This window comes from Mustela lutreola, chromosome 5 (assembly GCF_030435805.1).
Source record: "Mustela lutreola isolate mMusLut2 chromosome 5, mMusLut2.pri, whole genome shotgun sequence".
Lineage (NCBI taxonomy): Eukaryota > Metazoa > Chordata > Mammalia > Carnivora > Mustelidae > Mustela > Mustela lutreola.
The window spans coordinates 108,457,098-108,483,966 of NC_081294.1; the positions used below are offsets into that span (position 1 = coordinate 108,457,098).

Consider the following 26,869-nt stretch of genomic DNA (forward strand, 5'->3'; position numbering starts at 1 on the left):
GCTTTCTAATGTTTCTACCAGTACTCGATGGTTCTAGCGCCCTCTACTATCTTAGAAGAGTGAAATACACTTTCATCACCATATCTCATGTTCTTTGGTGTTTTCGGGTAATGATGACAGTGCTATTTTTCTCTGTCTCTATCAATAATTATTTCTAGATTGTCAATCTGCACAAGCATTGTGACTTTTTTTTAAAAGATTTTAATAAAGATTTTATTTATTTATTTGACAGACAAAGATCATAAGCAGACAGAGAGGCAGACAGAGGGGTGGGAAGGGAGGAAGCAGGCTCCCGGCTGAGCAGAGAGCCTGATGCGGGGCTTGATCCCAGGACCCTGAGATCATGACCTGAGCCAAAGGCAGAGGCTTAACCCACTGAGCCACCCAGGCACCCGAATTGTGACTTTTAATATTTATCGAATGCTGATCCTATGGGTACTTCATTTTAATTCAGAAATACCCACTGCCTCTTAGACACTTTTTGTGCTTTTCTTGTTTGGGGGGGTAAAAACCACATTTTTCTTAAGTTTTTCTTGTTCTTGAGACTTTCTTTAGATTACGAAGTATATGAAACTTTGTTCTCAATATCTTTGATGAAACAATTAATTTCTCTCAGATTTTTCTTTGATTTTACACCCTGGAATGTTTTTTGGAAAGCCTTAACTTTATCCTAAGTGCTCTTTAGGCATTGGGATGATATTACTTTCTCATCCCGCTTTCACTTTCTAAGGTTTTCTGGCCACTAGCCACTAATTAAGTGTTTAAATGACTGTAAGTAGAAGTGGGGACTGATTTATTATGGAAGATCCTTGTCTTTTAAGGTGTTTTGTTTTATTCCATCTTACTGAGAGTCCAGATAAATAAACAAGGAATGTATTTTTTTTTAATAAATAATCAGCTTATACTGGTGCGTTTGGGTTTCACTTCTCTAAACTGAAATTTATTTCACTAGGCGATAAAGACAAGAAACTGGTTAATGTACTTTGTTATCTGTGTATCTGGTTGAGGGGAGGGCTGCTCAGCCTCTTACCATCACAGTCGCACTGTTGACTCAGCACGTGTCTTGAATTTATAGAAGGGCTTTCTTTAAAGAATTTTCCAGCTTTTCACTGATCCTTAAAATTTCTTTTTCTAAAAAAGGAGCATTTTATAAGTGTCAGAGTAAAATACCATTTAAAATATTTATAATTAATTTTAATATGACTCATCTTAGCACATTTCATTTTGATAATTACCTGCCATCAATTTTTAATTTTTAATAAACATCTTAGTTCCACAACTTTACATTTGAGGAATATTTATATTCTCATTTCTGGTTTTTGAGAGAGAGGTTATTGGTGGGTAAGTGGAAAAACAGCAGCTATAGGTAGAAAGAGTAGCCTGGGGGAGCAGAGAGGCAGGCACAGGGTCCGGAGGGAATGGAAGGTAGACTCTGCAGACACACTTACCCACATAGGCTTTGAGTCCCCTCTAAGGGTATAAGCTTCCTAAGAAAGTTGCTGCTCATTTTATCTTACTTTTGGCATAATGGTGGCTACACATACATATTCTACCATGTAATTGTCACACATTTTTTTCATTCCTCTTCCTACCCCCTTCAGCTTTTTTTTTTTCATGTTGTTTTCCTGATTCTTTTCCATGTGAGCTATTACATTCTCCATATTTTATATACAGTTTGTATTTTAGTTTAAAATTTAAATTTAAATATAGTTTAAAATTTAGCCAATAAGTAGGGATAATACCAAAGTATATAAAGTATATGTGCAAGTCATTACAAATATTGTCTTACATTGCTAATATTTTTTCACTATATTAATTATTTTCTATTGTCACTGTCCAGTCTGAATTTCAGAAATATTTCTAGTGGTGTCAAAGTACCGCCTAATATAAGAGTAATACATATACTGTAACCATCAAAGCAAGTGAATGAGAACTAAGCGGCGGAGGGGAAAAGACAGTTGTAGCAGAACAATCTAAGCTAAGGGTCATTTCTGAGTTTTCTTGAACAATAAGTAACTAAAAGGGAAAGCCAATTAAATCCATTTTTTTTTAATTTTTTATAAACATATATTTTTATCCCCAGGGGTACAGGTCTGTGAATCACCAGGTTTACACACTTCATAGCACTCACCAAATCACATACCCTCCCCAATGTCCATAATCCCACCCCCTTCTCCCAAACCCCCTCCCCCCGGCAACCCTCAGTTTGTTTTGTGAGATTAAGAGTCACTTATGGTTTGTCTCCCTCCCAATCCCATCTTATTTCATTTATTCTTCTTCTACCCACTTAAGCCTCCATGTTGCATCACCACTTCCTCATATCAGGGAGATCATATGATAGTTGTCTTTCTCTGCTTGACTTATTTCGCTAAGCATGATACGCTCTAGTTCCATCCATGTTGTTGCAAATGGCAAGATTTCATTTCTTTTGATGGCTGCATAGTATTCCATTGTGTATATATACCACATCTTCTTGATCCATTCATCTGTTGATGGACATCTAGGTTCTTTCCATAGTTTGGCTATTGTGGACATTGCTGCTATAAACATTCGGGTGCATGTGTCCCTTTGGATCACTACATTTGTATCTTTAGGGTAAATACCCAATAGTGCAATTGCTGGGTCATAGGGCAGTTCTATTTTCAACATTTTGAGGAACCTCCATGCTGTTTTCCAGAGTGGCTGCACCAGCTTGCATTCCCACCAACAGTGTAGGAGGGTTCCCCTTTCTCCGCATCCTCGCCAGCATCTGTCATTTCCTGACTTGTTGATTTTAGCCATTCTGACTGGTGTGAGGTGATATCTATTTTTTATTGTTATGGAAGGAAGCAGACAAGTTTATTAAGAAAGACAAACTTTTCTTATGTTAAATTTTAGAAAGGTAATTTTACAAACATGAAAACCTGGTCTTCTTTATAGATACCACTTACACCAACTTCAGGAGATTGCGGGGGGGGAGTGATGTCCAGTTGTAGTTGTGTGAGAGTTTAAATAATATATGTTGTGTGTTTAGGTTTATACAGCAAAGGCCCTTTTTAGCGGCTTCCTATTCAGAATGAGCCTGCAGATGTATGCTGAATGCTTGGAAATATTTTTTGAATTTGAATGCCTTTGAACTGGATATGCCCTCTGTAGTTAATCATGGTCACTTACCTTCTTTATTGCCTCATACCTTGTCTACACTTACTTGCTTAGCCTACCTGTCTTCTAAAAACTTTTGTGTTTGCTTATTCCATACAAAATACAGAGAAAGAGTTTAGAAATTCTGTATGATTCTGAATTTGTGAATCTTGGTATATATTTTGGACTATCCTCAGATAAAAGTGCTATTGTGTGGGCTTGCATTTTTAATAATTGCTATTTTTTCTGATTAACAAAAGTAATACATACTGTTCATTTTTAGCAAAATACAGAGTAGCAAGAAGAAAATAAAAATTACTCATAATCTCAAACATTCAGTGGTACTTTTGTTAATCTTTCAGTGCATAGCTTTCTAAAATATATTTATATTTATATAACTATACATATATAATGCATATAGTCACATATATTTATATATTAGATATAAATATACACAAATACAAATGAGATTATACCATGCACCTGGTTTTTGAAATTTACATCACAGACATCTTTCCGTGTCAATATTTAAATACATCTAAATTTTACTTTTAGTAGCTGCATAGAATTCGATTCTAAGGCCATGCCTTAGAATTGTTTTAACCAGTTTTACACTTTGAACGTTGAGTTCTTTCCTAATTGTTTGCATTATAAACAATTCCTAAGTGAATCTTTGTGAAGATCTTTGAAGTATGATTTGTGTAGTTGTCAGATTATTTCTTTGGAATAAATTCTTAGAAGTGAAATGGGCGAGTCAATAAGTATTGACTTTTAGAGATTTTGTTAAATATTTCCATGTCAATATCAGAAAGTCATGCTAATTCTTACTACCAGGAGGATGTTCGAGAATCCTTTTCCCTAAGTGTTCACTGATACTGGTCATAATTGTTCTTCTTAATGTGCTACAATCTGAGGTCAAGCAGGCATTGGATTGGAGGCAGGTAGTTGAACACTGAACTTCTGACGAGTAGCTTAAATGTAGGTATTTCTTGCAGTTCTTCGGCACATACATTTTAGACACTAAGGAAAGTAGTTAAAGGGTCTGATTTCCATTCTTGCCAACACGGAACATTGTTTCTGTTGTCCAGAGGCGGCTCATGGGAATACTTGCTAGCAAGGCTGAGGCCTTTTTTTTTTTTTTTTTTCTTTGCAAGACTTATTAGATTTGCCCAAATGATTGAGCAGAATCCATGGTAGCCTGTAAATCCCGCTCCTTTAAGTACGGAAGGTAGGGTGTTAGATAGCAAGATTTTTTTTGTCAGCAGGAATTATCCATCATCCGCCTTGCCCAGCTAACAAGACTTGCATGGACTACTTGACTGAGTAAAACTGTATCTGAAGGGGCCTGCCAGATGACGTAACTATTAATAGACACCCCTGCAATTAAGAGTTAGCGTTTTGAATACTTTCAAAGTATTTTCCATGTAGGTCCCAAAGAATGCCTTCCCAAACTGGCAACCTTGGTTTTGGCACAGACTTGAACTGGCAGTAATTAGTTGCTAGATTAATATATTCTTTAAAGAGAATGAAGTCATCCTCATATAAACAGGACCTTGTCTTTCTGTTTACTGCCGCAGGATATCAAGTACTCACTTCTCCTATGAGCATATGAAAGTGGGAATAAATTTATGTATGGGGCATGAATGCAAGTCTTTTAAGGTTAGAGTTTATCTTGTCTAAGGATTGTTCTGGTCACAACAGCTAACATTTAGGGGGCATTTCTCAAGAGCCGGGCATTCTTCTGAGTATACATATTATTTCGCTTAATCTTCTGAACACCACTGTTAAGTTGAATCTGTTCTCCAGATTTTAGAGAAGGAAAAACTGAGGCACAAAGGCATCAGACAACCTGCTAAAGGACACACATCTACTAAGTAGCAGAACCAGAATTTGAACTACTGAGCGTGAGAGCTCCTGTCTTAATCCCTATGTCTGAGTCCCTTGCACGATGCTGATCTTGTTCTCAAGATTGTCATATTAATACAGATATAGTAAGGTAGATCTGACCCCTTTCTGCATTGTGAACCCCTGAGAATTTGACGAGAACTCTGGAAACTTCTCCTAGGCATACAGTATTTTGCAGTCCTAATCAGGAGAACCCTCAACAGGATATTCAAATCTTTGGAACTCATAGGGGCTATTGTGGATTAGAACTCAACATTCATCCTACTCTCCTCCTATGCTCCTCCTGTACTGCAGACACTGGGCAGCTAAAACATAATTTTCCATCTCCCTCTCCGAGAGGGTTCTGAATTTGATTTAGGTTCATCACATCAGATGCGGGGGTGCGGGATTTGGAAGGCAGAAGTGTTGGAGGCTGCAGTTTGTTGGAAGCACTGCAGGTCATGGAGGTCCTCTGTGTGGCTCATATTCAGTTACTAGTGTTGGGTGTGTCAAAAGGCAGATGAAGGGACAGTCATTTTGGTGTGAATTACAGCAGGTGTGGTGTGGCCCTGGTGATGGCCACAGAAGAGACAGTTTCTGATGATGGCAGTGGGGGTCTGATTCTAGAATGGCAGATTCTTGATATTGGAAAGAAGCAGCAGGTCCTGGGTGTCCAGTTCTCCAATAAGAGCTTAGAAGTTGTTCTTGGAAAGTCATACAGAGTTTGTTTATTCAGCCCTCGCAATGAGGGCCTCAGCTAGTCAGAATAGATTCTGGTTTTTGGCAACTAAGCCTTGACTGCGACAGGAATGTATAGCTGGATCCAAGGATAGATTTTTCAACAGGTTGAGAATTTGGCTCCGAAGTCAGAAACACTTGGGTTCTTATTTAAGTTCTACTTATTAACATTGTGACCAAGGATAGATTACTTGACTTTCCCCCTTCCTCACTCTCAAAATGGAGAATTATTCTCTGTGGGAACTATTATAAGGACTACCTCACTGTTTGTTGTGAGAAATTATGTGAGATAATGCTTGTGATTCCTAGCACTGATGCTAGGAATTTGAGTTACTGTTATCATTAATCCATTAATACTATGAAAAGGAAAAGCAGTGGACATAATTTCTGTTTCGTATAAAATAGAACACTGCAGTGGTCAGTAGAATAATTGTTGAGCCTTAGGTTTCCTACAACGGTTTATTCACAGACACAAACTGATAGTTTATTAAGAAGCTGGTCTAGAACCCACCCACTCTTTTCTAGAGATTTTGGTATACAAGCTGTCTTCTCACTGTACTTCCAGACAAGAATGTATTTTCCCTGTTTGCCGTGAAGGAGCAGCCCCTTCCCCAACCCCCCTACCCTTAGCTGCCGCATCCCTGTAAAGCCCCACTTGGCCTGGGCCCTGCCGCACAGGACCAGAGCGCCCCCGTAGCCAGTGCCCTGTTTGGCAGCCCAGCACCAATAAACTCTGGTTGGGAACAAGAAAGAAAGAACAAATGAACGAAAGAAAGAAAGAAAGGGGGGGGGGGAGGGAAGGAGGAAGGAAGGAAGAAAAGAAAAGGAAGGAAGGAAGGAAGGAAGGAAGGAAGGAAGGAAGAAGCTGGTCTAGAGTACTTAGGTCTAAAGTATTTACTTAGTCGACTAATAGGAGTTTTGTAGTTCTCATTCAAAATGCATTCAAAGAGTTCTGGTAGTGAATCTCCTGTCTCAGGAGAGACCTTCAGCTATTTTAACGTGCTGCATTTTACATGATGGTAACAATGTCCCAAGGCTGCAAGAACAGAAGTAGCCCTGCTGGGCCTGTGAGAATCCATCTCCACCGTGCTTCTCCCTGAGCCATGCCATGAACAGTTTTCCTCTACAAGCTGCAGTTGTTATTGGCCCCGTGGCTAAACCCCCAGCATCCTACTGAGACGTAGATATATCTTAGCATACCCTACCACACATCTAGAATTGAATGCTACAGATACTGTAGTCAATGTTTTTAGACCACGTGCTGGTAAAGGAGTTAAATTGAATTGAATATATGTCTAAGTAGTTTCCTCTAATCAATATAACCCTTTCTGTCAGGCTTTCTCCCTACCCACACCCTCACCCCCAGCCTTATTCACATAGTCATTAATAACCAACAATGCAAGGACCTGTCCCTCAAACCCTCACACGACAGTAAGGCAGGCTTTCAAACTAAGATTTGTTAATATACAACCAGTGGGGAGCTCCGTGAAAGGGCAGTGAGAACACTAAACAGCTTAGATCACAGAAGGTTGCTTATGTAAGCCATTTAAAATTTCCTAAAGCTTTCTTCCCCCCACCTTGATTTGCAGGTTGTCACACATTCAATTTAATTGCAAACAGCTGATAAAGGAGAAAATACCTTTAAGAGTCCTGTAAAATGGTCATTTTGGATCCTACAAAGTCCATCTCATACATAGTAAAAAAAAAAAAAAAAAATCAACAAAATGCAATTATTTTCCACATTTTATTTAATTTCTTCACAGGCATGTTTGATAGCAATGTCACCACCAGGAAAAGCTAAACGACCATTACTGCCGGTCTCTTGAATACGTTAAGCTAGGCAACTAACCTTGCCTTGTTCCTTAAAAAGGGGAATTTTCATATTGATACGTGTCAAGTCTATCTTTTGAGAGTTGAGTCAGGAATATCTAAGTCTATATTGTTTCTAGCAGATTGCCCAGAAAAAAAATGCCTTTTGATCTTAACTGACATCAGTGTGGCCAGGCCTTACTTTTGCATCTGTTAAAGTTATTTTGTGGACTGAGTGAGTAAAAAGGGCTCTTAGATTTCATAGCCTATGGTGTTACAGAGTTTATTCTGTCAAAAAAGTCAATTCTAACGCTAATGATAGGATTCACAAGGACGATGATCAGGGTGTTTGAATTTACCTGACCATCCTGGCTCTTCACAAGCCACAGACTTTTGACTCTCTGGGTAAGTTCTGGAGCTCCCTTAGAATAATGATAGTAAAAAAAAAAAAAAAAAAAGAAAGAAAGAAAGAAAGAGAGAGAGAAAGAAAGAAAAGAAAATGTAGCCAGTTAACTTTGGAAAGAAGGTTCTTAGGTTTCCTTAGCTGCCAGTAGTGTCTCCTTTTTTAAGCTCATTCGGCTCATTTGTACCTTAGATACAAAGGCCAATCTGCACACACACCAAGGTAGCTCAGGGAAATCACCCTGGATGCCCCTTCTTCCTTGCTTGTGCAAAATGTGCTTTTACTCTTGTCTCATTCCTGCCTGGTTTCAAGTACTTTATTGTTTAACTCCAGTGTTGACACTCTGGTCCCATGACCTTGTATTTAACAGTGATTTTCCTGAGGCACACAGGCTCTCTTTGGCAACATTGGCTTGGGTCTTGGTTCCCTATGTTACTTGAAGAAAATTTCTCCTGCCTTCTGGCTCTCAAACAACAGATGTGGCAGGATCTTCCCAACCCATCCCGAACTCTTTTCAGCCAGGACTGGATGGAAACTAAAGCAATCTGAAGTACACCATAACCAACCAGTCTTTCTGTCATGGGAGATTTTCTAAACCGGTCTGTCTGAAGACAGTGGGCACTTCCCAGGTGATGGTTTGGAAATTTTAAGGGCCCCTTATTTTATGTCTGTCTGTTTTTATGTCTCTATAGATAAAATGATTTTTGCACCCATACCAAATTCACATTCAGGGTCTCAGGTGACTGACTTCAGCTGCGTCCAAGTGCCCTTAGTACTCTTGCGAAGGGCTGGTGTTTAGCAGGCAGTGAAGTCTCTTCCGTCATCTATGAGTGTTGTGTCCAAGTCCTGATTACTGTGTGATGTTACATGCTCTGTCCATGGAGACAAGAACCCCTCATTTTTCACAGTGAAAATATGAGTGAAAAATGAGGGAGGGACTGGGCTGAGGGAAGGTTGATTAAGGGATTCAGCTAGTAATGCCATGTATTTCCCTTGAGGTTTTCATTAAATTTACCTGCCCCATTCTAGATTTTATTCATAGACATTCTAAGTAATATTAGACCACATGTAGGGGAGCAGAATAAACCAGATTTGCCTTTAATAACCAAAACAGAAGGCTAAGATAAAGGATGCACATTTTCTACATGTTTTCTGTAGTTTTGACCTCAATGTTAAACTCACTTTCAAAAACAGATCCCACAACCTGAATCCCGTGGTCTGAGAGGTTATTGCTTTCAATTTGCAATATTCTATGGATAGACAGCTGTTGTGTTTTAATTGAAAAAAAAAAAAAGAATCCCAGAAGGGAACAGTACTAGAATAGGTTCTTGGGATTTGGGGACTAGCTTGAAACTTTATTTAATTGCTGTTTTGCATGACTTTTCACATTGACTATTCTGAAGACTGAACATACTAATTTTGTTAGTGCAAGTATTACTTAATAAGTTAAAAGCCTTACTTGTAACTTATGGTAAGGAGCGTGATGTATCCTAAACATTTTCAGGTAGGTATGCATATTCAGCTCTCACACGGATACATTATATAGATCTATTCCCCCAGCTTTTCCTGCAGAGGTTTCAATTAAAAACAGCCAGGTTACTTTGATCATTTATCTCAGGTGCTGGATTTTTCAACTATAAATGCTAATATTGATTTTTTTTAATTTTTAAAATTTAAATATACTTAATTAGCATATAATGTATTACAAGTTTTAAAAGTAGAGATCAGTGATTCATTGGTCTTACATAATTTGATTAATTTTTTAGAAGTCGATTTGGAAAAAAAATGGGGTTTTTTTGAAGAAAGAACTTAGTAAAAATTTTGAAATTTTGGGTGGGAATGATAGATTGTTTCTATTATCATGAAAAGAAAACAAGGTAAAAAATCTCCAAGTCAAACAAAAACAGTCTCACCTATATTAGTTAAGTAAACATTTTTCTGGAAGCATATTTACTGATTTTTCTCAAAATATGAAAACAACATTTATTTCATGGTGAAATTTTTGTGCTTGTGAGGGATTGTCTCAAACTTTTCTTTTTAATTAATAAATTTCGTAAGTTTTAATAACTAGAATCTGAGTCATTAAGATGTAATAAAAAGAGCATAGACTTTATTGTAAGAGAGAGGCGGACTAAAGGCTGCATCTGCTCCTTATAAGCTATATGTCTTTGGGCAAATTGCCCAAAGATTATTTTGCCTGACATTAACATAGCTACACCAACATTCCTTTGGTAGTATTTGTTTGATAGACCTTTCTGTACTTTTAATTATTCATCTTTCTCTGGTTTATTTTTTTCCTGGTAAATAGAACATTATTTTTTAAAATTTCAGATAGAAAAAGTAACCTTTTTTGGTGTACAGTTTTGTGAGTATTAATAGATGCATAGAATTGTGTAACTCTTGCCATAATCAGGATACTGAACAGTTCCCTTACTCGCCCCAGACTCCTAGGTGCCTCTCCTGGTAGCCAACACTTTCTCCTACCCCAGCCCTTGTTCTCTGTGCCTACGTTTTGCCTTTTCCAAAATGTAACATATAGATTGATACAATATGCAGTAGTTCTCTTTATCCACTGTTTTGCTTTTTGAGGTTTCAGTTATCATTGGTCAACCATGATCTAGAAGCAAATGATCTTCCTCCTCAGAAAGTCAGTAGTAACCTGACACTACATCACAGTGCCTATGTCATTCACCTCAGTTCGTCTTATCACACGGGCATTTTGTCATCTCGCATCACCATCAGAAGGGTGATGTTTCTATTGTTGATTTTCTGAAGAACCTCTGTAATGTTTTCACAGTGGTTTCACCAATTTACATTCCCACCAACAGTATAGGAAGGTTCCCTCTTCGCCACATCCTTACCACACTTGTTTCTTGTCTTTTTTATATTAGGCATTCTGACAGCTGTGAAGTGATATCTCATTGTAGTTTTAATTTGTATTTCCCTGATGATTAGACTGTTGAGCATTTTTTCATGTGTCTGTTGACCATCTGTATGTCTTCTTTGGACAAATGTCTAGGCAGATCTGCTGCCCATTTTTAATAGAATTATTTGCTTTTTTTGGAGTGCTGAGTTGCATACATTATTTGTATATTTTATTTTATTTAAGGTTTTACTTATTTATTTATTTTCCATGAGTGGGGAGAGTGGCTGAGGGAGACGGAGAGAGAGAATCTCGGGGAGACTCCATGCCTACTGCGGAGCCCGATGCAGACCTTGATCTCATGACCTGAACCAAAATCTCTTGATTTTGATTAACTGATGGAGCCACCCAGGTACCCCAGTTCATTATATATTTTAGGTATTAAGCCCTTGCAGCATATATCATTTGCAAATATCTTCCCTTCAGTAGCTTGCCTTTTTTGTTGTTCATAATTTTGCACAGCAAATGTGCAAAAGCTTTTTATTTTAATGTGTCCCGGTGGTGTTTTTTGTTTGTTTGTTTGTTTTGCTTTCTTGCTTTTGTTTCTGTTGCCTGAGCAGACATATCTAGAAAGAAGTTGCTACTGCCGATGTCAGAGAAATTACTTCCTGTACTCTCTTCTAGGATTTTTAGTTTCAGGTCTCACATTTATTTAGGTCTTTAATCCATTTTTGAATTTGCTTTTCTGTATGATCTTAGAAAGTGGTCCACTTTGCTTCTTTTGCATGTAGCTGTCCAGTTTTCCCTAGCACCATATGATACCCCTCATATGTGGAATCTAAAAAGAAGAAGAAGAAGAAGAAACAAAGAAACAAAAAACAGAATCAGACCTGTAAATACAAAGTACAAATTGATGGTTGCTGGAGGGGAGTGTGGGGGGGAGGTGACAGGCAAAATGGGTGAAGGGAAGAGGAAAGAGGGAGATACAGGCTTCCACTTAAAGAAGGAATAAGTCGTGAAAATAAAAGGCACGGCATTGAGTATATAGTCACTGACATTGTAATAGGCTTGTATGGTGACAGATGGTAACTACACTTGTAGTTGGGCATAGCATAATGTATAAACTTGTCAAATCGGGATGTTGTACACCTGAAGCTAACATTGTGTGGCGACCATACTAAAAAAAATAAAATAAAAAGGTTAAGTACAGTACAAAAATATGCTTTGAGATCACAGTCATACTTTTTTCCTGTGTATTGTTACAGTTGTTTTCTTTTATTGTTAATTATTATTAGTAATCTCTTACTCTGCCTAATTTATAAATTAAACTTTATAATTGGTATGTACATACAGGAAAAACATAACATGTGGAGTTTAATACTGTCTTTGGTTTCAGGCATCTCCTGGGGGTGTTGGAATGAATCCCCTCCCCCCGCCCCCAGATAAGGGGAAGAGGCTACTCTTTAGGATTTTGAGTCTGGTTTCTTTCAGTTAGCACACCTCATTCATGCTGAGGTGTATATCGATAGTTTTAACTTTGTGTTGCTGAATCGTATTCCATTGTATGAAAGTACAACATTTTGTTTATTCATTTACCAGCTAAAGGACCTTGGGTTATTTTCACTCTTTGTCAGTTAAGAATAACACTACTAGGATGGCCTGGGTGGCTCAGTCAGTTAAGTGCCTGCCATTGACTTGGATCCTGATCCGAGGGTGCTGGGATCGAGCCCCACATTAGGCTCTCTGCTCAGAGGGGAGTCTCCTACTCCCTCTGCCCTTCACCCTGCTTGGGCTCAGTCTCATTCACTCTCTCTCTCTCTTAATTTTTAAGGAAAAAAAAAAAAGAATAACACTACTGTATATCAACTGTACTTCAATAATGATTTTTTTACAAAGAATAACCCTGTTATGAACATTCATTAACATGGTTTGTTTGTTGATGAACGCTTTCATTTCTCTTGGATACTTAGGAGTAATATTACTAGTCTATATAGTAAGTATTTGTAAAAAACCACTAGACTGTTTTCTGCAGTATCTGAACCATTTTGCATTTCACCAACAGTTTCTGAGCTTTCCCCTTGTTCCACATCCTCACCAGTACTTGGTATTGTTAGTTTTTAAATTTTTTAACCATATCAGTTAGTGTAGAATAATATCACAGTATGGTTTTATTTTGCATTTACTTAATGACATATGTTATTGAGTATAATATATTGAGTATATTTCACATTCCTGTATATTCTTTGGTGAAATATCTATTCAAATCTTTTGCCTATTTTTTAACTGGGTGCTTTGTATTCTTGTTATTGGATTTTGAGAGTTCTTTGCATATTTTAGATACAAGCCCTTTATTAGATATGTGATATACAGACATTTTCTCCCAGTGTGTGACTTCTTTGATTCTTTTAGCAGTGTGGCTCAAAGAGCAAAAGTGTTTAAATAATAGGAAGTCCAGTATATCAAAAAATATTTTTGTACTGTACTTTTAGTGTTCTATCAAATAACTCTTTGCCTAGCCCAAGATCACAAAGACTTTTTCCTAGATATTTTAAAGCTTTAATTTTTACACATATCTGTGATCCATTTTGAGTTAATTTTTGTGTAAGATGTGAGTATGGGTTCAGGTTTATTTATTTATTTTTTTGCATGTGGATGCCCAGTTGGTCTGGCACAATTTGTTGAGAGATTATTCTTTTTTGATGGAGTTACCTTGTACCTTTGTCAAAAATCAATTGGCCATATATGAGTGGATCTATTTTTAGGCTTTCTTTTCTTTTCCATTGATCTATTTTTCTGTCCTTTCACCAATACCACACTGCCGTGCTTATTGTAGCTTTATATTAAGTCTTGAATTCAGAGTGTAAGTCTTTCAACATTGTTCTTCTTTTTCGAAATTGTGCCCGCTATTCCTTTGCCTTTCTATAGAAATTTTAGAACCAGCTTGTCAATATCCACAAGATTTGGAGTTTTAATTGGAATTCTGTCTGATCTATGTAGATCAATTTGGGGAGAAATGGCATCTTAATAATAATGAGTCTTCCAATGTGTGAAAAGGTATAACTCTGTTTTTGTATGTCCTTTTCACTTTCTTTCATCAGTGTTTTTAATAGTTTTGAGTATATAGATTCTATATGTATTTCTTAAATTTTTACTTAAATATTTCAGGATTTAATGCTATTATAATTGGTAGTTTTTTTAATTTAAAATTCTACTGTTCATTGTTATTATATAGAACTAGAAATGTAAGTAATTTTTATATATTGGCCATATATCCTGAGACCTAGTTAAATTCACTTACTAGTTCTAGAAGCTTTGCTACAGTTTTGAGGCTTTTCTATGTTGATAATTGTGTCATCTGTGAAAGAAGACAGTTTTCTTTTTTTCCTTTTTAACCTGTATGCCTCCTTCTCCTTTCTCTTGCCATATTACACTGGTTAAGACTTCCAGAATAATGTTGAATAGGTGTGATAAGATCCGTGATGGCTAATTTTATATGTCAACTTGACTCGGCCATGGTGCCAAGATATTTGTCAAACATTATTCTGGATATTTCTGTGATGGTATTTTTTAGATGAGTTCACATACAAATCAGTAGACTTTGAGTAAAGCAGGTTACCCTCCATAATGTGCATGTGCCGCATTCAATCAGTTGAAGGCCTTAATAGAAAAAGACTGGCTTCCCCAAGCAAGAAGAAATTCTGCCAGCAAACTGCTTTTGAATTCTAAATTCTCTTGCATGGGTCTCCAGGCTGATAGCCTACCCTGCATATTTTGGACTTGGCAAAGCTGCCACAATCATGTAAGCCAATTCCTTAAAATAAGTTTTTGTCTATTTATCTATCTATATCATCTATCTATCTATCTAAATACACATGTGCACACACAGCCACACGCGCACACACACACACACACACATACTGCTGGTTCTTGATGAAATTCATTTTCTCATTTCAGATATTGTATTTTTCAAAGTTCCTACTTGGTTCTTTTTGTTTTTGTTGTTTGTACCTGTGGAGAACTTTTTTTTTTTTTTCATTCATTTCAAGAGTGCTTCTCTTTACCTCCTACAGCATGTTTACAATAGCTGCTTTAATGTCTTTGTGTAATAATCCAGTATTTGGGACATTCTGGGATTGGCATCTGTCTTTTTCCTTGAGAACTGGTCAAATTTTCCTGGTTCTTGGTTCATCAAATAATTTTGAATTATAGCCCAGTCATTTAGCTATTAGGTTATGAAATTCTGAGTCCTGTTAAAATTCTAAAGACAATGTTGATTTTGCTTATTTGTTTATCGTAGCAGGCTGTCAGCCCACTGAGGTTCAGACTGCAGTTCTGTCTTATTTTCACTGAGTGGTGTTTCCAATGTCAATTTAATTTTCTAAGCATTTGCTATGCTGCTTTGCATCTCTTCTTTGCATGCACTTCTCAGGCATTACTCTGAGACTTAAGTAATATTTTGTTTAAAGATTTTATTTATTTGACAGACAGAGATCACAAGTAGGCAGAGAGGCAGGCAGAGAGAGGGGGAGAAGCAGGCTCCCCACTGAGCAGAGAGCCTGACGTGGGGCTCTATCCCAGGACTCCGAGATTACAACCCGAGCTGAAGGCAGAGGCCCAACCCAGTGAGCCACCCAGGCACCCCTTGAGTAATATTTTAAATTGCTGTTCAGTTCTCACAGTTTTTGCTAGGCTGGTTTGCATCTGTGCTGGACACAGAGGCTCCTTTTCCTGATCCTCTGTCCAGAAAGAGGGAGCTTCTTTTGGAGTTCTAGCCTCTTGATGTTCATGTAGTTTTATACAACTGGGACCAATCTAGAGAAAAAGCAGCAGAAGAAAAGAGAGAAGAAGAAAAACAAACATGTATTCCTCCGCAGTCTTCAAATCACAGTGTCTTCTTTTCCCAATTGCCCTGACCAGACACAGATTTTTTTCATTTGTTGTTTGTTTTTCTCCAAGTTTTAGGTTGCCACTGCAGTGCAGGTCCATGATTGGGACCACCTTTGGGGCAGGACAGTGAGAAAGGAAAAGAAGGAAAGAAAACATCAGAGGATCTTCCCCTCCCATCCCCCATCCTCTTCGACTCAGAGAGACCCCTTTTCCTGGCTGTCTGGCCAAAGAGGGGATTATCCAAGTATTTTTGTTGTCTATACTTCCTTTGCAGTTCCACAGTGGGACAACCCTTGGGTCAAATCTGGGAGAGAGAAGAAGAAAAACTAGGGAACTTATTCCTATGGAAGTTTTTCTTCAAGTTTGCTACTCTTTCCAATCTGCTACTATTTTTAAGTTTTCAGAGTCCTAAGATAGCTGCTTTTTATTTTATTTTATTTTATTTTATTTTAAGTTTTAATCAATGAGAGACATAGGTTTAGTGAACTTACATCTTGGCTGGCACCGGAACTATAGGGCTCTTATGTTTAAGTACTATACATATTTTTCCTATATTGCTGTGTCTTAGATGGGCATAAATTTTTGTCTTTAAACTGGAGAGTATAGTTTGTTAACTTTTATTGTAATGGCTGATATACATCAATTTTTTCCTACATCTTATTTGTGCTTCTGTTTTTCTTACCTTTTGGTTTCCTCCTGGAATATTCTTGTACATCTTAAGAAATGATGTAACTTCTATGAGACTCTTTTTAAAAAATCTCTAAAATAGAGATAAAGGGATCTAGCTAGAGTGTTATTTTAAAGATTAATAAGATAAAATATTTAACATAACTAGCACAGTCCCAGATACAGTTAATTTAATAATATTCATTGAGCACCTTGCATGTATTTCATAGCAGAACAGATATAAATTACTGCTCTTGTGGAACTTCTACAGGAGAAGTTATCAATAAACAAAATAAATATGTAAATTACATAGTCTGCTATGGGAAAAATAAAGCAGGGAAGGGAATACGGAAAACAGTGGTAATGTTGAAGTGGCAGTTGTAAACTGGTGAGATCTTTTCTGTATTAAAAATAGTACTGCTGGGCGCCTGAGTGGCTCAGTGGGTTAAGCTTCTGCCTTCGACTCAGGTCATGATCTCAGGGTCCTGGGATCAAGTCCTGCATCGGGCTCTCTGCTCAGCGGGAAGCCTGCTCCCCCCCCCTCTCTACCTGCCTCTCTTCCTACTTGTGATCTCTCTGTCAAATAAGTAATTTAAAAAAAATTTTTTTAAATAGTACTGCTTTATTCTTTGCATGTTAGCACTTTATATTTATAGCACTTTATATTTACTTGTATTGCTTTATTTATTTATATACTTACTTACTTACTAACTTACTTATTTATTTAATGGAGAGGGGGCAAGGGGCCGAGGGAGAGGGAGAGAGAATCTTAAGCAGGCTCCACACACAGCACAGAGCCTGATGTGGGGCTTGATCTCACAACCCCGAGATCATGACCTGAGCTGAAATCAAGAGTTGGATTCTCAGCCAACTGAGCCACCCACACACCCCTATATAGCACTTTATATGTCATTTTGCAAAGCACGTTAATATCTCACAGTTTATTTTTATTGATACAACAAATGTAGGCCAGGCTTGTGCTAGATTCTGTGGAGAATAAAAACAGATTTGTATCTGTAGGAAGTCTTTAGGGCTGTTTCTACATATTTCCATGTTAGATGAAATCAATAATACCAGTTCACTTATCTCTTCCACACGTATTTCTTGAATCTTACTGTGTACCAGATACTATAATAATTGATAGATTAGCAAGTTTGACACGTCTGTAGTCTTATGAGTCTTATAATTTAATGATAAGACAAATGCTTAAGCAAGCAATTGCCTTTTCTTGCTCTCGTACGGAGATGATTGGAAGGGAACGGGACTGGAGGAAGGGGGCCAGTGAGGAGCAAGAAGAAGTCACCCAAGAAAAAATGATGATGGTCTAGACTGGGGTGGAGGCATGTGGAAATAAAGAATAATACTAGAGATAAAGAGAAACTTTATTTAGGAGGTGGGATTACAGTGCTGAGGAACATGGATGATGGAGGATAACACTCGCAAAAGAGGAATGAGAAGAGTTCAGTGTCCAGGATTCCAAGTTTATTAGAGAACGGAGCGCGCAAGACATACAGATGCCATGTCTCTGAACATCATGAGACATGCCAGAACTAGAAATGTGGATTTGGAAGTTATCAGCAATAAACAGTAACTGAAGACATGGGAGTAGATGAGGTCATCTAAACATATATAAAATGAAAAGAGAAAATGGCCTAAAAGAGAATTCTGGAGCATTCCATCACTTAAGAGGTGAGGAGAAGACTGTCTATGAAGGCCCTAAGAAAAGGTAAGCAGAAGTATAGGAGGAAACACAAGAGGTGTTGAGGCCCTAGAGCCAAGGGAGGAGTGGGTTTCAGCGCTGTAGACATAGTGAATATGTAGAAAAGCCAAGTAAGAGAAATTGAAGTGTGCCCATTGGGTCTGCCACAAACAGGTCATTTGTGTAGCTATGGTAAGTAAACAGACTGTTGTGGTGGGATGCCTGAAAGGGGGGTGAGGAAGGAGACACAAAATTAATATTCTTGTCGTTAATTGGAGAGGAAGATAGGTTGATTCTTGGAGAGAAAAATGGAGGGGAAAGAGGACTTTATTTTTCACTGTAGTTTATTATTTTTTTTAAGGTGGAAAAGATTTAGATATTTTAAAAACTGATAGGAAAGAACCAATGGAGAGGGAAGATATAGGAAGAAGAGAATTGAAGGAACAAAGTCCCAGAAAAGATGGGGGTGATGGAGGGACAAGAGACGACTCTTCCTTTTTAACAGAAGTTATAAAGAACAAGATATGGTTATGGATTCAGATGTATTTTTAGTTTGGCAAGAAAAGGATATTTTATGGTTTCTATATTTTCTGTGAAGTTGGAAGCAAACTCATCTGCTGACAGAGAGGTATTTCATAGCTTTAGAAAGAATGGAGAAGATTTGACTTCCTTCCATGGGGGATAGAAGAGTAGACTAGAGAAATATGTCAGGACAAGGAGGAGGCATGGAGGGTCCACTTGAAGCAAGCCAAGTTATATGATCTCCAGCAGTGCTCAGCAGCCTGGGTGCAAGTGCAAAAGAATCAACCAAAATTGGGATTTTGCCAGGTATTAAAATGGAGCGACAGTAGGTAAGGAAACTGAGAATATTGGTAAAAAAAAAAAAAAGTGATTGAAATGACTAAGAAAATAGTCTGAGTTTAAATAAGAAGAAAGGAGTGAGCTCTTGGAAAATGTGGACCAGAGGTTCCCATGAGATTAAAGACCTAAAGTCTGGGGAATCTTCTGAGAAATCTGAAAAGATAGGATGCCTTGGTCTGACGATGGTTTTAGAGGGGGCAGTGACTCCTGATGTTGATAGTGGGACTTGAGGTGGAAGAGAAAGCTGAAACAAATGCTAAAATTTTAGAGGCTAGATCAATAAATAACAGCAATGAGAAGGAGGTAAAATGTTTTAGAATCTAATGGCAGGTACATCAAAGGAGATGATTTTTTTTTTTTTACATTCTCTTATGGAAGTACAACATATATTAACAAAAGTATACCAAATCTGATATATGCAGATATTAATTTTCATGTAGTGATTTTACTTGTGTAGCCACCACTCTTTCAAGAAATACATTTCTGAACTCTCAGAAGCCCCCACCTCATGCTTGCTTCCAATCACTTTCTTTCCCTTTTCCATAAAGAAAACCATCTTCTGATCTCTAAAACCTTGTATTAGTTTTGCCTGTTTTTTGAACTTTATATAAATGAAATCATATGCCATGTACTATATTCTTTTAATTCTGGTTACTGAAACACAATATTATGTTCATGAGATTAATCCATGTTGTTGCGTATAGCAGGAGTTTGATATTTATTGCTGTATTTCCCTATTTCATTGAATGACTATACCACGATTTATCCATCTTTCTACTGTCAATAGATATATCCCTCCCCACCCCAAGTTTTAGCTAAGATCATTCTATGATCATGTCTTTTGATGCCCATACATATGTACTTCTCTTAGATATATACTGGGAATAGAATTGCTGAGTCATAGTATAAATATGTTCAACTTTAATAGGTAATACCAGTTTTCCAAAGCTATTCTATCAATAGAGACTCCTGTCAGCAGCATAGGGACTTCGATTACTCCATCTTACAAATACCACTGTTTGACATTGTGGTTCTTTTAAAATTTAACCATTTTGATGGATGTGTTTTAGTATTTCATTGTGGTTTAAGTTTTATTTCCCTAATAATTAATGAGGTTGATACATTCTTTTGTGAAGTGCCCGTTCAGGTCTATTGCCGTGTTGTTGTTGTTGTTTTTCCTCTATTGGGTTGCCTTTCTCTTACGGACTCGTAGGAATATTTTGTGTATATTTTGGGTATGAACTTGGTGGGTGTATGTATAGTAGATAGCTTCTGCTACACGGTAGACTGATATCTGATTTCCTTGGTGGTGTCTTTTGATAATCAGAAGTTTTTGTTTTAATGTAGTCTAATTTATGACTTTTCCTGGCTTGTTCTTTTTGCAGACTGTTTGAGATAATTGTGTACCCCAAGGTCATGAAGGCAGTTTATGTCCAGTGCTGTTCAACAGAAATTTTTCTAAAAATACAGATGTTGGGGCACCTGGGTGGCTCAGTGGATTAAGCCCCTGCCTTTGGCTCCAGTCATAATCTTGGTATCCTGAGATCCAACCCCACATCTGGCTCTCTGCACAGCAGGAAGCTTGCTTTCCCTTCTCTCTCTGCCTGCCTCTCTGCCTACTCCTGATTTCTCTATCAAATAAATAAATAAAATCTTAAAAAAATTAAATTAAAAAAATTAAAAATACAGATTTTTTTTCTGTAATGTCCAATGCAATAGTCAGTAGACACATGTGGCTCTTTAGATCTGGAAATGTGGCTAGTGTGATTGAGGAACTGAGTTTTAAATTTTATTAAATTTTAAGAAATTTAAATAGTCATATGTGGCTGGTAATTGTGCTATTGGGAAGCTGGTTATCTAAATGCTTTATTATTTTACCTTTCAGATTATTTCTGTGAGGCTCTGGAACCGTTTTGTGTATGTGTGTGTGTGTGTTTTGTGTTATGAGGTACAGGTCAAATTTCATTTTTTCCATATGAATATCCAGTTAGTGGCATAGCACCATTTATCAAGAAGATTGTCCTTTCCACATTGCTCTGTCACCTTTGTTGCATATTAAATTTCCATATATGACTAGGTCTGTTTTTGGATTCTCTGTTTATTCAGTTGTCTTTTTGTCAGTATCACACCATCTTTATTTCTTTATTACTATAGGTTTATAGTAAGTCTTCATATCCAGTGGAGGAAATTGCCCAATTTCACTCTTCTTTTTCTTAGCTGTTCTTGACTCTTCATTTTCACTTAAATTTTATAAGCAGCTTATCAATTTCCACAAATTCATTCTGGGACTTTGGTATTAAATTAGATCGGAGATCAACTTGGAGTTAGTGGAGATTTTTACAATAGTGACTCTTCCAATTTGAATATGGTATATCCCTCCTTTAATTTAGTTAAAATTTTCCCTTTAATATCATTTTATAATATTCTACTTATGGGTCTGCCATATTTTTTTTAAGATTTTATTTACTTATTTGACAGACAGAGATCACAAGTAGGCAGAGAGGCAGGCAGAGAGAGAGGGGGAAGCAGGCTCCCTGCTGAGCAGAGAGCCCCATGAAGGGCTCCATCCCAGGACCCTGGAACCATGACCCTGGAACCATGACCCGAGCAGAAGGCAGAGCCACCCAGGCACCCGCTGCCATATTTTTTATTGAATTTTCTTAGTTTCTTGCTTTGTGTATGGCCTTCAGTATGTTGCAAAATGAAGTGATATGGGCATCTCATTCCCTACTTAAAGGGAAATCTTTCAAAACTTCAAGCATGAGATTTATGTTAGGTTTTATTGTAAGTATTCTTTATGTGATTAAGGAAGTTTCCTCCTATGCCTAGTACTCAGTGTTTTGGGGATGTTGATTTTTTTAATTCAAAGCTTTATCTGCATCTTCTGAGATGATCAGTGACTTCTCTTTTACTCTCTTAATATAGTAAATTATATTGATTAATTTTTCAAATGTTAAATTAACCTTACATTCTTGGGGGAAAATCCAGTTTGGTTTGAATGTATTTCCTCTTCACTATATTGCTGGATTTTGTTTGCCAGTATTTTGCTTAGGACATTTTCATTCATATTCCTAAGAGAAATTGGCCTACAGTTTTTTTTTTCTTTCCTTTTTTTTTCAGTTTCAGATATCAAGGATACATTACCTTCGTAAGATGGGTTGAGAAAGGATCTACCCCCCCCCACCCCCCCCACTCCGACTCTCTGGAGGAGTTTGTTATCTTCATGTTATTTCTTCTTTAAATGTCTGGGAAAATTAATGAAGCATCTGGGTCTGGAGTTTTCTTTATGGGAAGGTTTTTAATAAAAGACATAATTTCTTCTATAGATGTAGTACTGTCTAGCTTTCAATCTAGTTGTGGCTCCTTTGAACGTAGTCATTTTTTTTCCTCTGGCTGCTTGCAAGATTAACTTCTTGCGTTTTTTTAAGCCATTATATGTATATTTTCTAGTCTTTATCCTCCTTGAGATTCATGGTTCCCTTTAAATGTGTGGCTTGTTGTTTTCCATTGGTTTTTGAAAATTAAAGAGGCCATTTCCTCTTTAAATATATTGCTTCTGCCCCAGGCTCTCTATACTCTCTCAGTGACTCTAATTACAGGTATTTAAACCTCTTTACCATATCATAGCTATGTCATGCTCTTTTCCCTTTCATTTTTGTTTTTCTGTGCTTCATTCTAGATTTTTTTCCCTGACCTATCTTCCAGTTTCCTCTGTGTAAATATGCCATGAAAGCCTTTCATTGAGATCTAAATTTGAGTTATCATATTTTCGGGTCTAGCGTTTTAATTTAGTTCATTAAAAAAAGTCCAGTTTCCTACCAGAATGCTTAAGCTTGTCCTGAATATATTAATAGAAGCCCATTAATGTTTAGTCCATGTCTGCAAAATTATTTGGATCATGGGGTTGTTTCTATTGTCTGTTTTTTCTCTTGGGTTTTGGTGAAATCTTTTCATCTATCTATATATTTAACAGCTTCTTTTTATTAGGGTCCAGATGTTGTATGTATAAAACTTAGAGAGTTCTTTAAACCTCTGTGAAATGTTATTTTTCTCCAGAGAGGATTTATTTCGGCTTCAGGCAGGGAGCTAGCGTCCAGCACTAGCAATTCCTGATCACATTGATCCGGTTAAGGATTGAGATGTTTGGAAGCTGGGCTTCAGTTGCTGTAAGGACTGATCTGTTTCTAGTTCCCTTACTTTTTAAGTTTAGCCCTTCTAAATCCCATCCCAAATTTTCATGTGTTTACCAGGGACCCTCTTCCTTGGTGGACTCTGAACTCTCAGAATCAGCAGTCACAAAGGCAAAAGGCGCCTCCAGATTCCAGATTCACTTTGGTGGGCTTCCTTCTCCTCTTGATTCTTTGTCCTCTAATCTCATGTTTTTGTAACTCATGGATGCCTTCTAACAGATGTTAAATTTTTTTGCCAGCCTGTCTAGTTCCTAGTTGGAGCCATGCTGGACATAGAACTTGTTTGAGCTGGGGCTTTTTGATGAAGGTTAGTCAGGGGCTGTTTGGAATTGGCAGTGGGAAGGATTCTCCCTGCCCCAGCAGAGTTTCTACTTGAGAGAATTACGAGGAAAACAGAATCTTAAGGGGCTGTCAGATTTTAGCCAGAACAAAAGTTAAAGGATATGTGCTGAGAAAGTTGGAGAGTTTGGAGGAGGGGAGAATCAATGAAAAATTTTTCCCCTCTTTTTTTTCTTTAGGATGGATTGGATGAACTAGATGACATCTAAGTTTCCATGTAATTTGAAATTCTAGGATTCTATTAAATGAGCTGGGCTTCCATTCAAGTTAATTTAGAAGTTTAATTAGAACTTAAAATTTCTCCTATAGAGATAAGGAGGCTTATCATCATAAAGAAAACTTCCAGGTTTTAATTTCAGCACAATAGCTTCCAGTTGTAAAACATTGAACCAGCTTCTTTCCATAGAGCACAATGGGATTCTAAAATCTTAAGTCCAAAGGGAACCAGTTGCAATATTATCCGCTAGGAATTTTCTATTCTGTGGATCATTATATAGTGTACATTTATGGAAACTGCCTCATTTTTTAATATCTTATAGTGTATTGTGATTTTATTATTTCTTATATATAATCTACACATTCTGGATCATTCTCTACCCATGATGTAATGGCCTCCAGTTATCTAACTTCTCGTGGATCCTCAGACTCATTCTCTCCTGCCTTTTCTGTCCCCCAACTAAGTTTCCCACTTCTCCCTCCATGCCATACTTTTCACTGTGCTGTCTGGAATTCCTCTTCTGTGGGGGAGAGAGTTTCAATTATTCTCAGCCTTTCCAATGACTATCCTTTTCAGAAGAATTACTGTCTTTAATGGAATCTGGCTCTCTCTTCCCCTGCAGCCTTCTTTTTCCTGAACATCTCTAAGTGTCATGTGAGGCTTATGCCCCCTTCAGCTTTGTGTAAAATCTGTAGCACCTTGTGGCCAGGGCTGTTTCACCGCCCACCATCCTGATCTCTGGGGACTGCCTCTCATTGCCATATTGATGTATTCCTGCTCCAGCAGCTCCCAGCTGCACTGAGTCCTCCCGTTCACTCATTCATTTGCTTTTTACACTCACCACCTCTGTACCTAAACATTCTCTATAGCGTGTGTAGGCTCTATGACCCAGGTCAGCACTCCTTCTCTTCCGAACCCTTTAATATCCTACATCGCTTTCCTGTTGTGCTCATCAAGCACAACAATTGAACAATTGAACATCTCTGGGGGGGAAAAAAAGTCTCACAGCCATATTGTTGGAGCCCACTTCAAACTGATGACCACAGATCTGAGAAGGACACACAAGATGGCCGGGTCATTCAATGCCATTCCTCTGGTATACTCACTTTCCTACTCCCCTATTTCACACCTTTTCCTCTCATGGCTCGAGCTCCTCTTCCCTGCATCGCCCCCGCCCCCACCTCACAGTGAGAATAAACGCAGTCAAGTGAGTGCCATCTCATTTTCTTGGCAGGAATCCTCAAGCCTACCAACATCTGTACACTGACACTCCACCTTTATTACTATTACGGTGGAGAAAGTGGGCCTGCCCCTTTCGAGTCACAGCCCCTGCCTTGTTGCCTGGATCCTCTTCCTTCTCAGGGAAGTGACTTCCACAGGAATGCCCTTCCTCTCTTACATCACCATGTCTTCCTGCTATGGGGTCCTTCCCATTATTGGCACCCTTATTATCACCTGGCTTGGAAAACTTTCCCTTCAGAGATTATGAACAGGAAATCCATAGACAGGTACAAACAAGTGTGTTAGATATTTGAAAAGATCTTCAACCCTACTCATACAAAGAACAATGAAAATTACAACTACACTGACTTGTTTTTACCCTACCATATTAGCAAAGATGTAAAAGTTTGAGAACACATAGTACTGAGACGAGTGTGGGATGAGACAATACTTTCATACTGGGCTATCGGGAGTAAATAGGTACAACCTCAGTGGACATCAATTTGACAATATCTAGAAGAATTGCTAAATTATATGCCCTTAGACCCAGCAGTCCCACTTCTTGAGTTAATCCTTGTTAGACCTGCCAGTGCTAGAGTGCCCCCAGGGCTTAGGAGACCTTCTGTGTCTGCTCTCTCTTCCGAAGTGGTTTTATCCACTTCCATGTCTTTAAATATCTTTTAGATGCCAGCAACTCAAGTTCCATCTTCAGCCCGGAGATTCCTGTGCAGTCCAGACTAATTTATTTAAACTGTCTGTGTGGTACTTTCATGACATCGCAAAGTTAAAGTGGTCCGAATAAGATTGATGTTGTTCCTCCCTGGTCCCGAGTCCCGAGTCCCGAGTCCATTCCTCTCCTCATCAACCCTTTTTCCTTTCGATCAATGATTCCACTATTCTCTCCGTTTCTCAGGCCAGCAAACAGACAGTAACTAGTGATGCATTTGATTCCACTTAGTCCCGAACTTTTTGTCTTTATTTATTCCTTGGCGTTATTCCATTTGTACCTCACCTTAACTCAAGGACATTGAATTTGCTTCTCACTGTCCCATCTCTGTTTGATACTTTACCTTTGGGCTTGAAACAAGTTCTCATCTTCCAGACTTGGAGTTTGGTACCTCCTGACCATGGTTTTAACTTTTCGTCTCTCCCCTCCCGTCTGAGTGCTTCTCCCAGGCCTCCTTGGTGACCTTTTCCCCCCTCTGACCACCACCTTACTTCAGTTCTTTGGGCAAAACGCAGAGAATGCTAACCAGTTAAGTGACCAATAGGGAAAACTTAGAGCGTCCATGTACTAATTTATAACTATGACAAAAGAAGGTGAGAGCTCGTGTTAGCTGATCAGCATCGAGGGAGATGACTGAAAGCCATCTTACAATGAGAGTGTGCGCCAGTGAGCCTAGAACCCCGGCAAGGAGAGTTTGATGACTTTAAAGGCAACATCTAGCCTGGTGTGGCCAACTCCACCACACATATTCCTGCTGGTTAGACTAGTCCCTTTGTCTGTCGTCTACCCCAGTAAAATGTAGAGTTTGTGATAGCAGGGTCCATACCTTTTGGGCTCGCCCTTAAATCCAGTGCTTAGCTCGTGGATTAATCCTCCTAGAATTCTCTGTCCTGGACAGTGCTACATGAACACTGCCAAAGTTTGCTCTCTGACTTCCATTTTCTCTGCTCTCTGCTAATTCTTTCTTTTATGTTGATACATTCCTATGAATTATTCAAAGCAGAGTTGTGTCCTCGCCACTTAGATACTGTCTTTTAAGGTAACTTTTGATAACAATTGATCCCAAACATTTGGAGTTGATTTCACAGTTTGATTATGAGATTCTGTCTCACTGTCACTTTGTCCCTCCTCAACTACTCCTTGGCCTAATTGTGCTTCCAAAAGCTAGAAGAGTGAAATGTCAGCTCATACCTATGGACTTCCATGTGGTAATCTTTGAATGCTACTTTGTAATCCACAGATATT

At 38.0% G+C, this 26,869-nt stretch overlaps 1 protein-coding gene across 10 annotated transcripts in view; it reads left to right on the forward strand.

Annotated features, from left to right (window-relative positions):
- The window catches only part of ATG10 (autophagy related 10), a 423,722-nt gene that overhangs the window by 352,483 nt on the left and 44,370 nt on the right, over positions 1-26,869 (forward strand). The window contains exon 6 of one of the 10 annotated variants that reach the window (XM_059175395.1): positions 20,316-20,339. The exons of the other annotated variants lie outside the window; for them this stretch is intronic. Within the exon in view, the coding sequence (XP_059031378.1) occupies positions 20,316-20,324 (9 nt within the window). The 3' untranslated portion in view covers positions 20,325-20,339. Of the gene's footprint in view, positions 1-20,315; positions 20,340-26,869 lie in introns of those variants that run through there. 10 annotated transcript variants of the gene reach the window in all.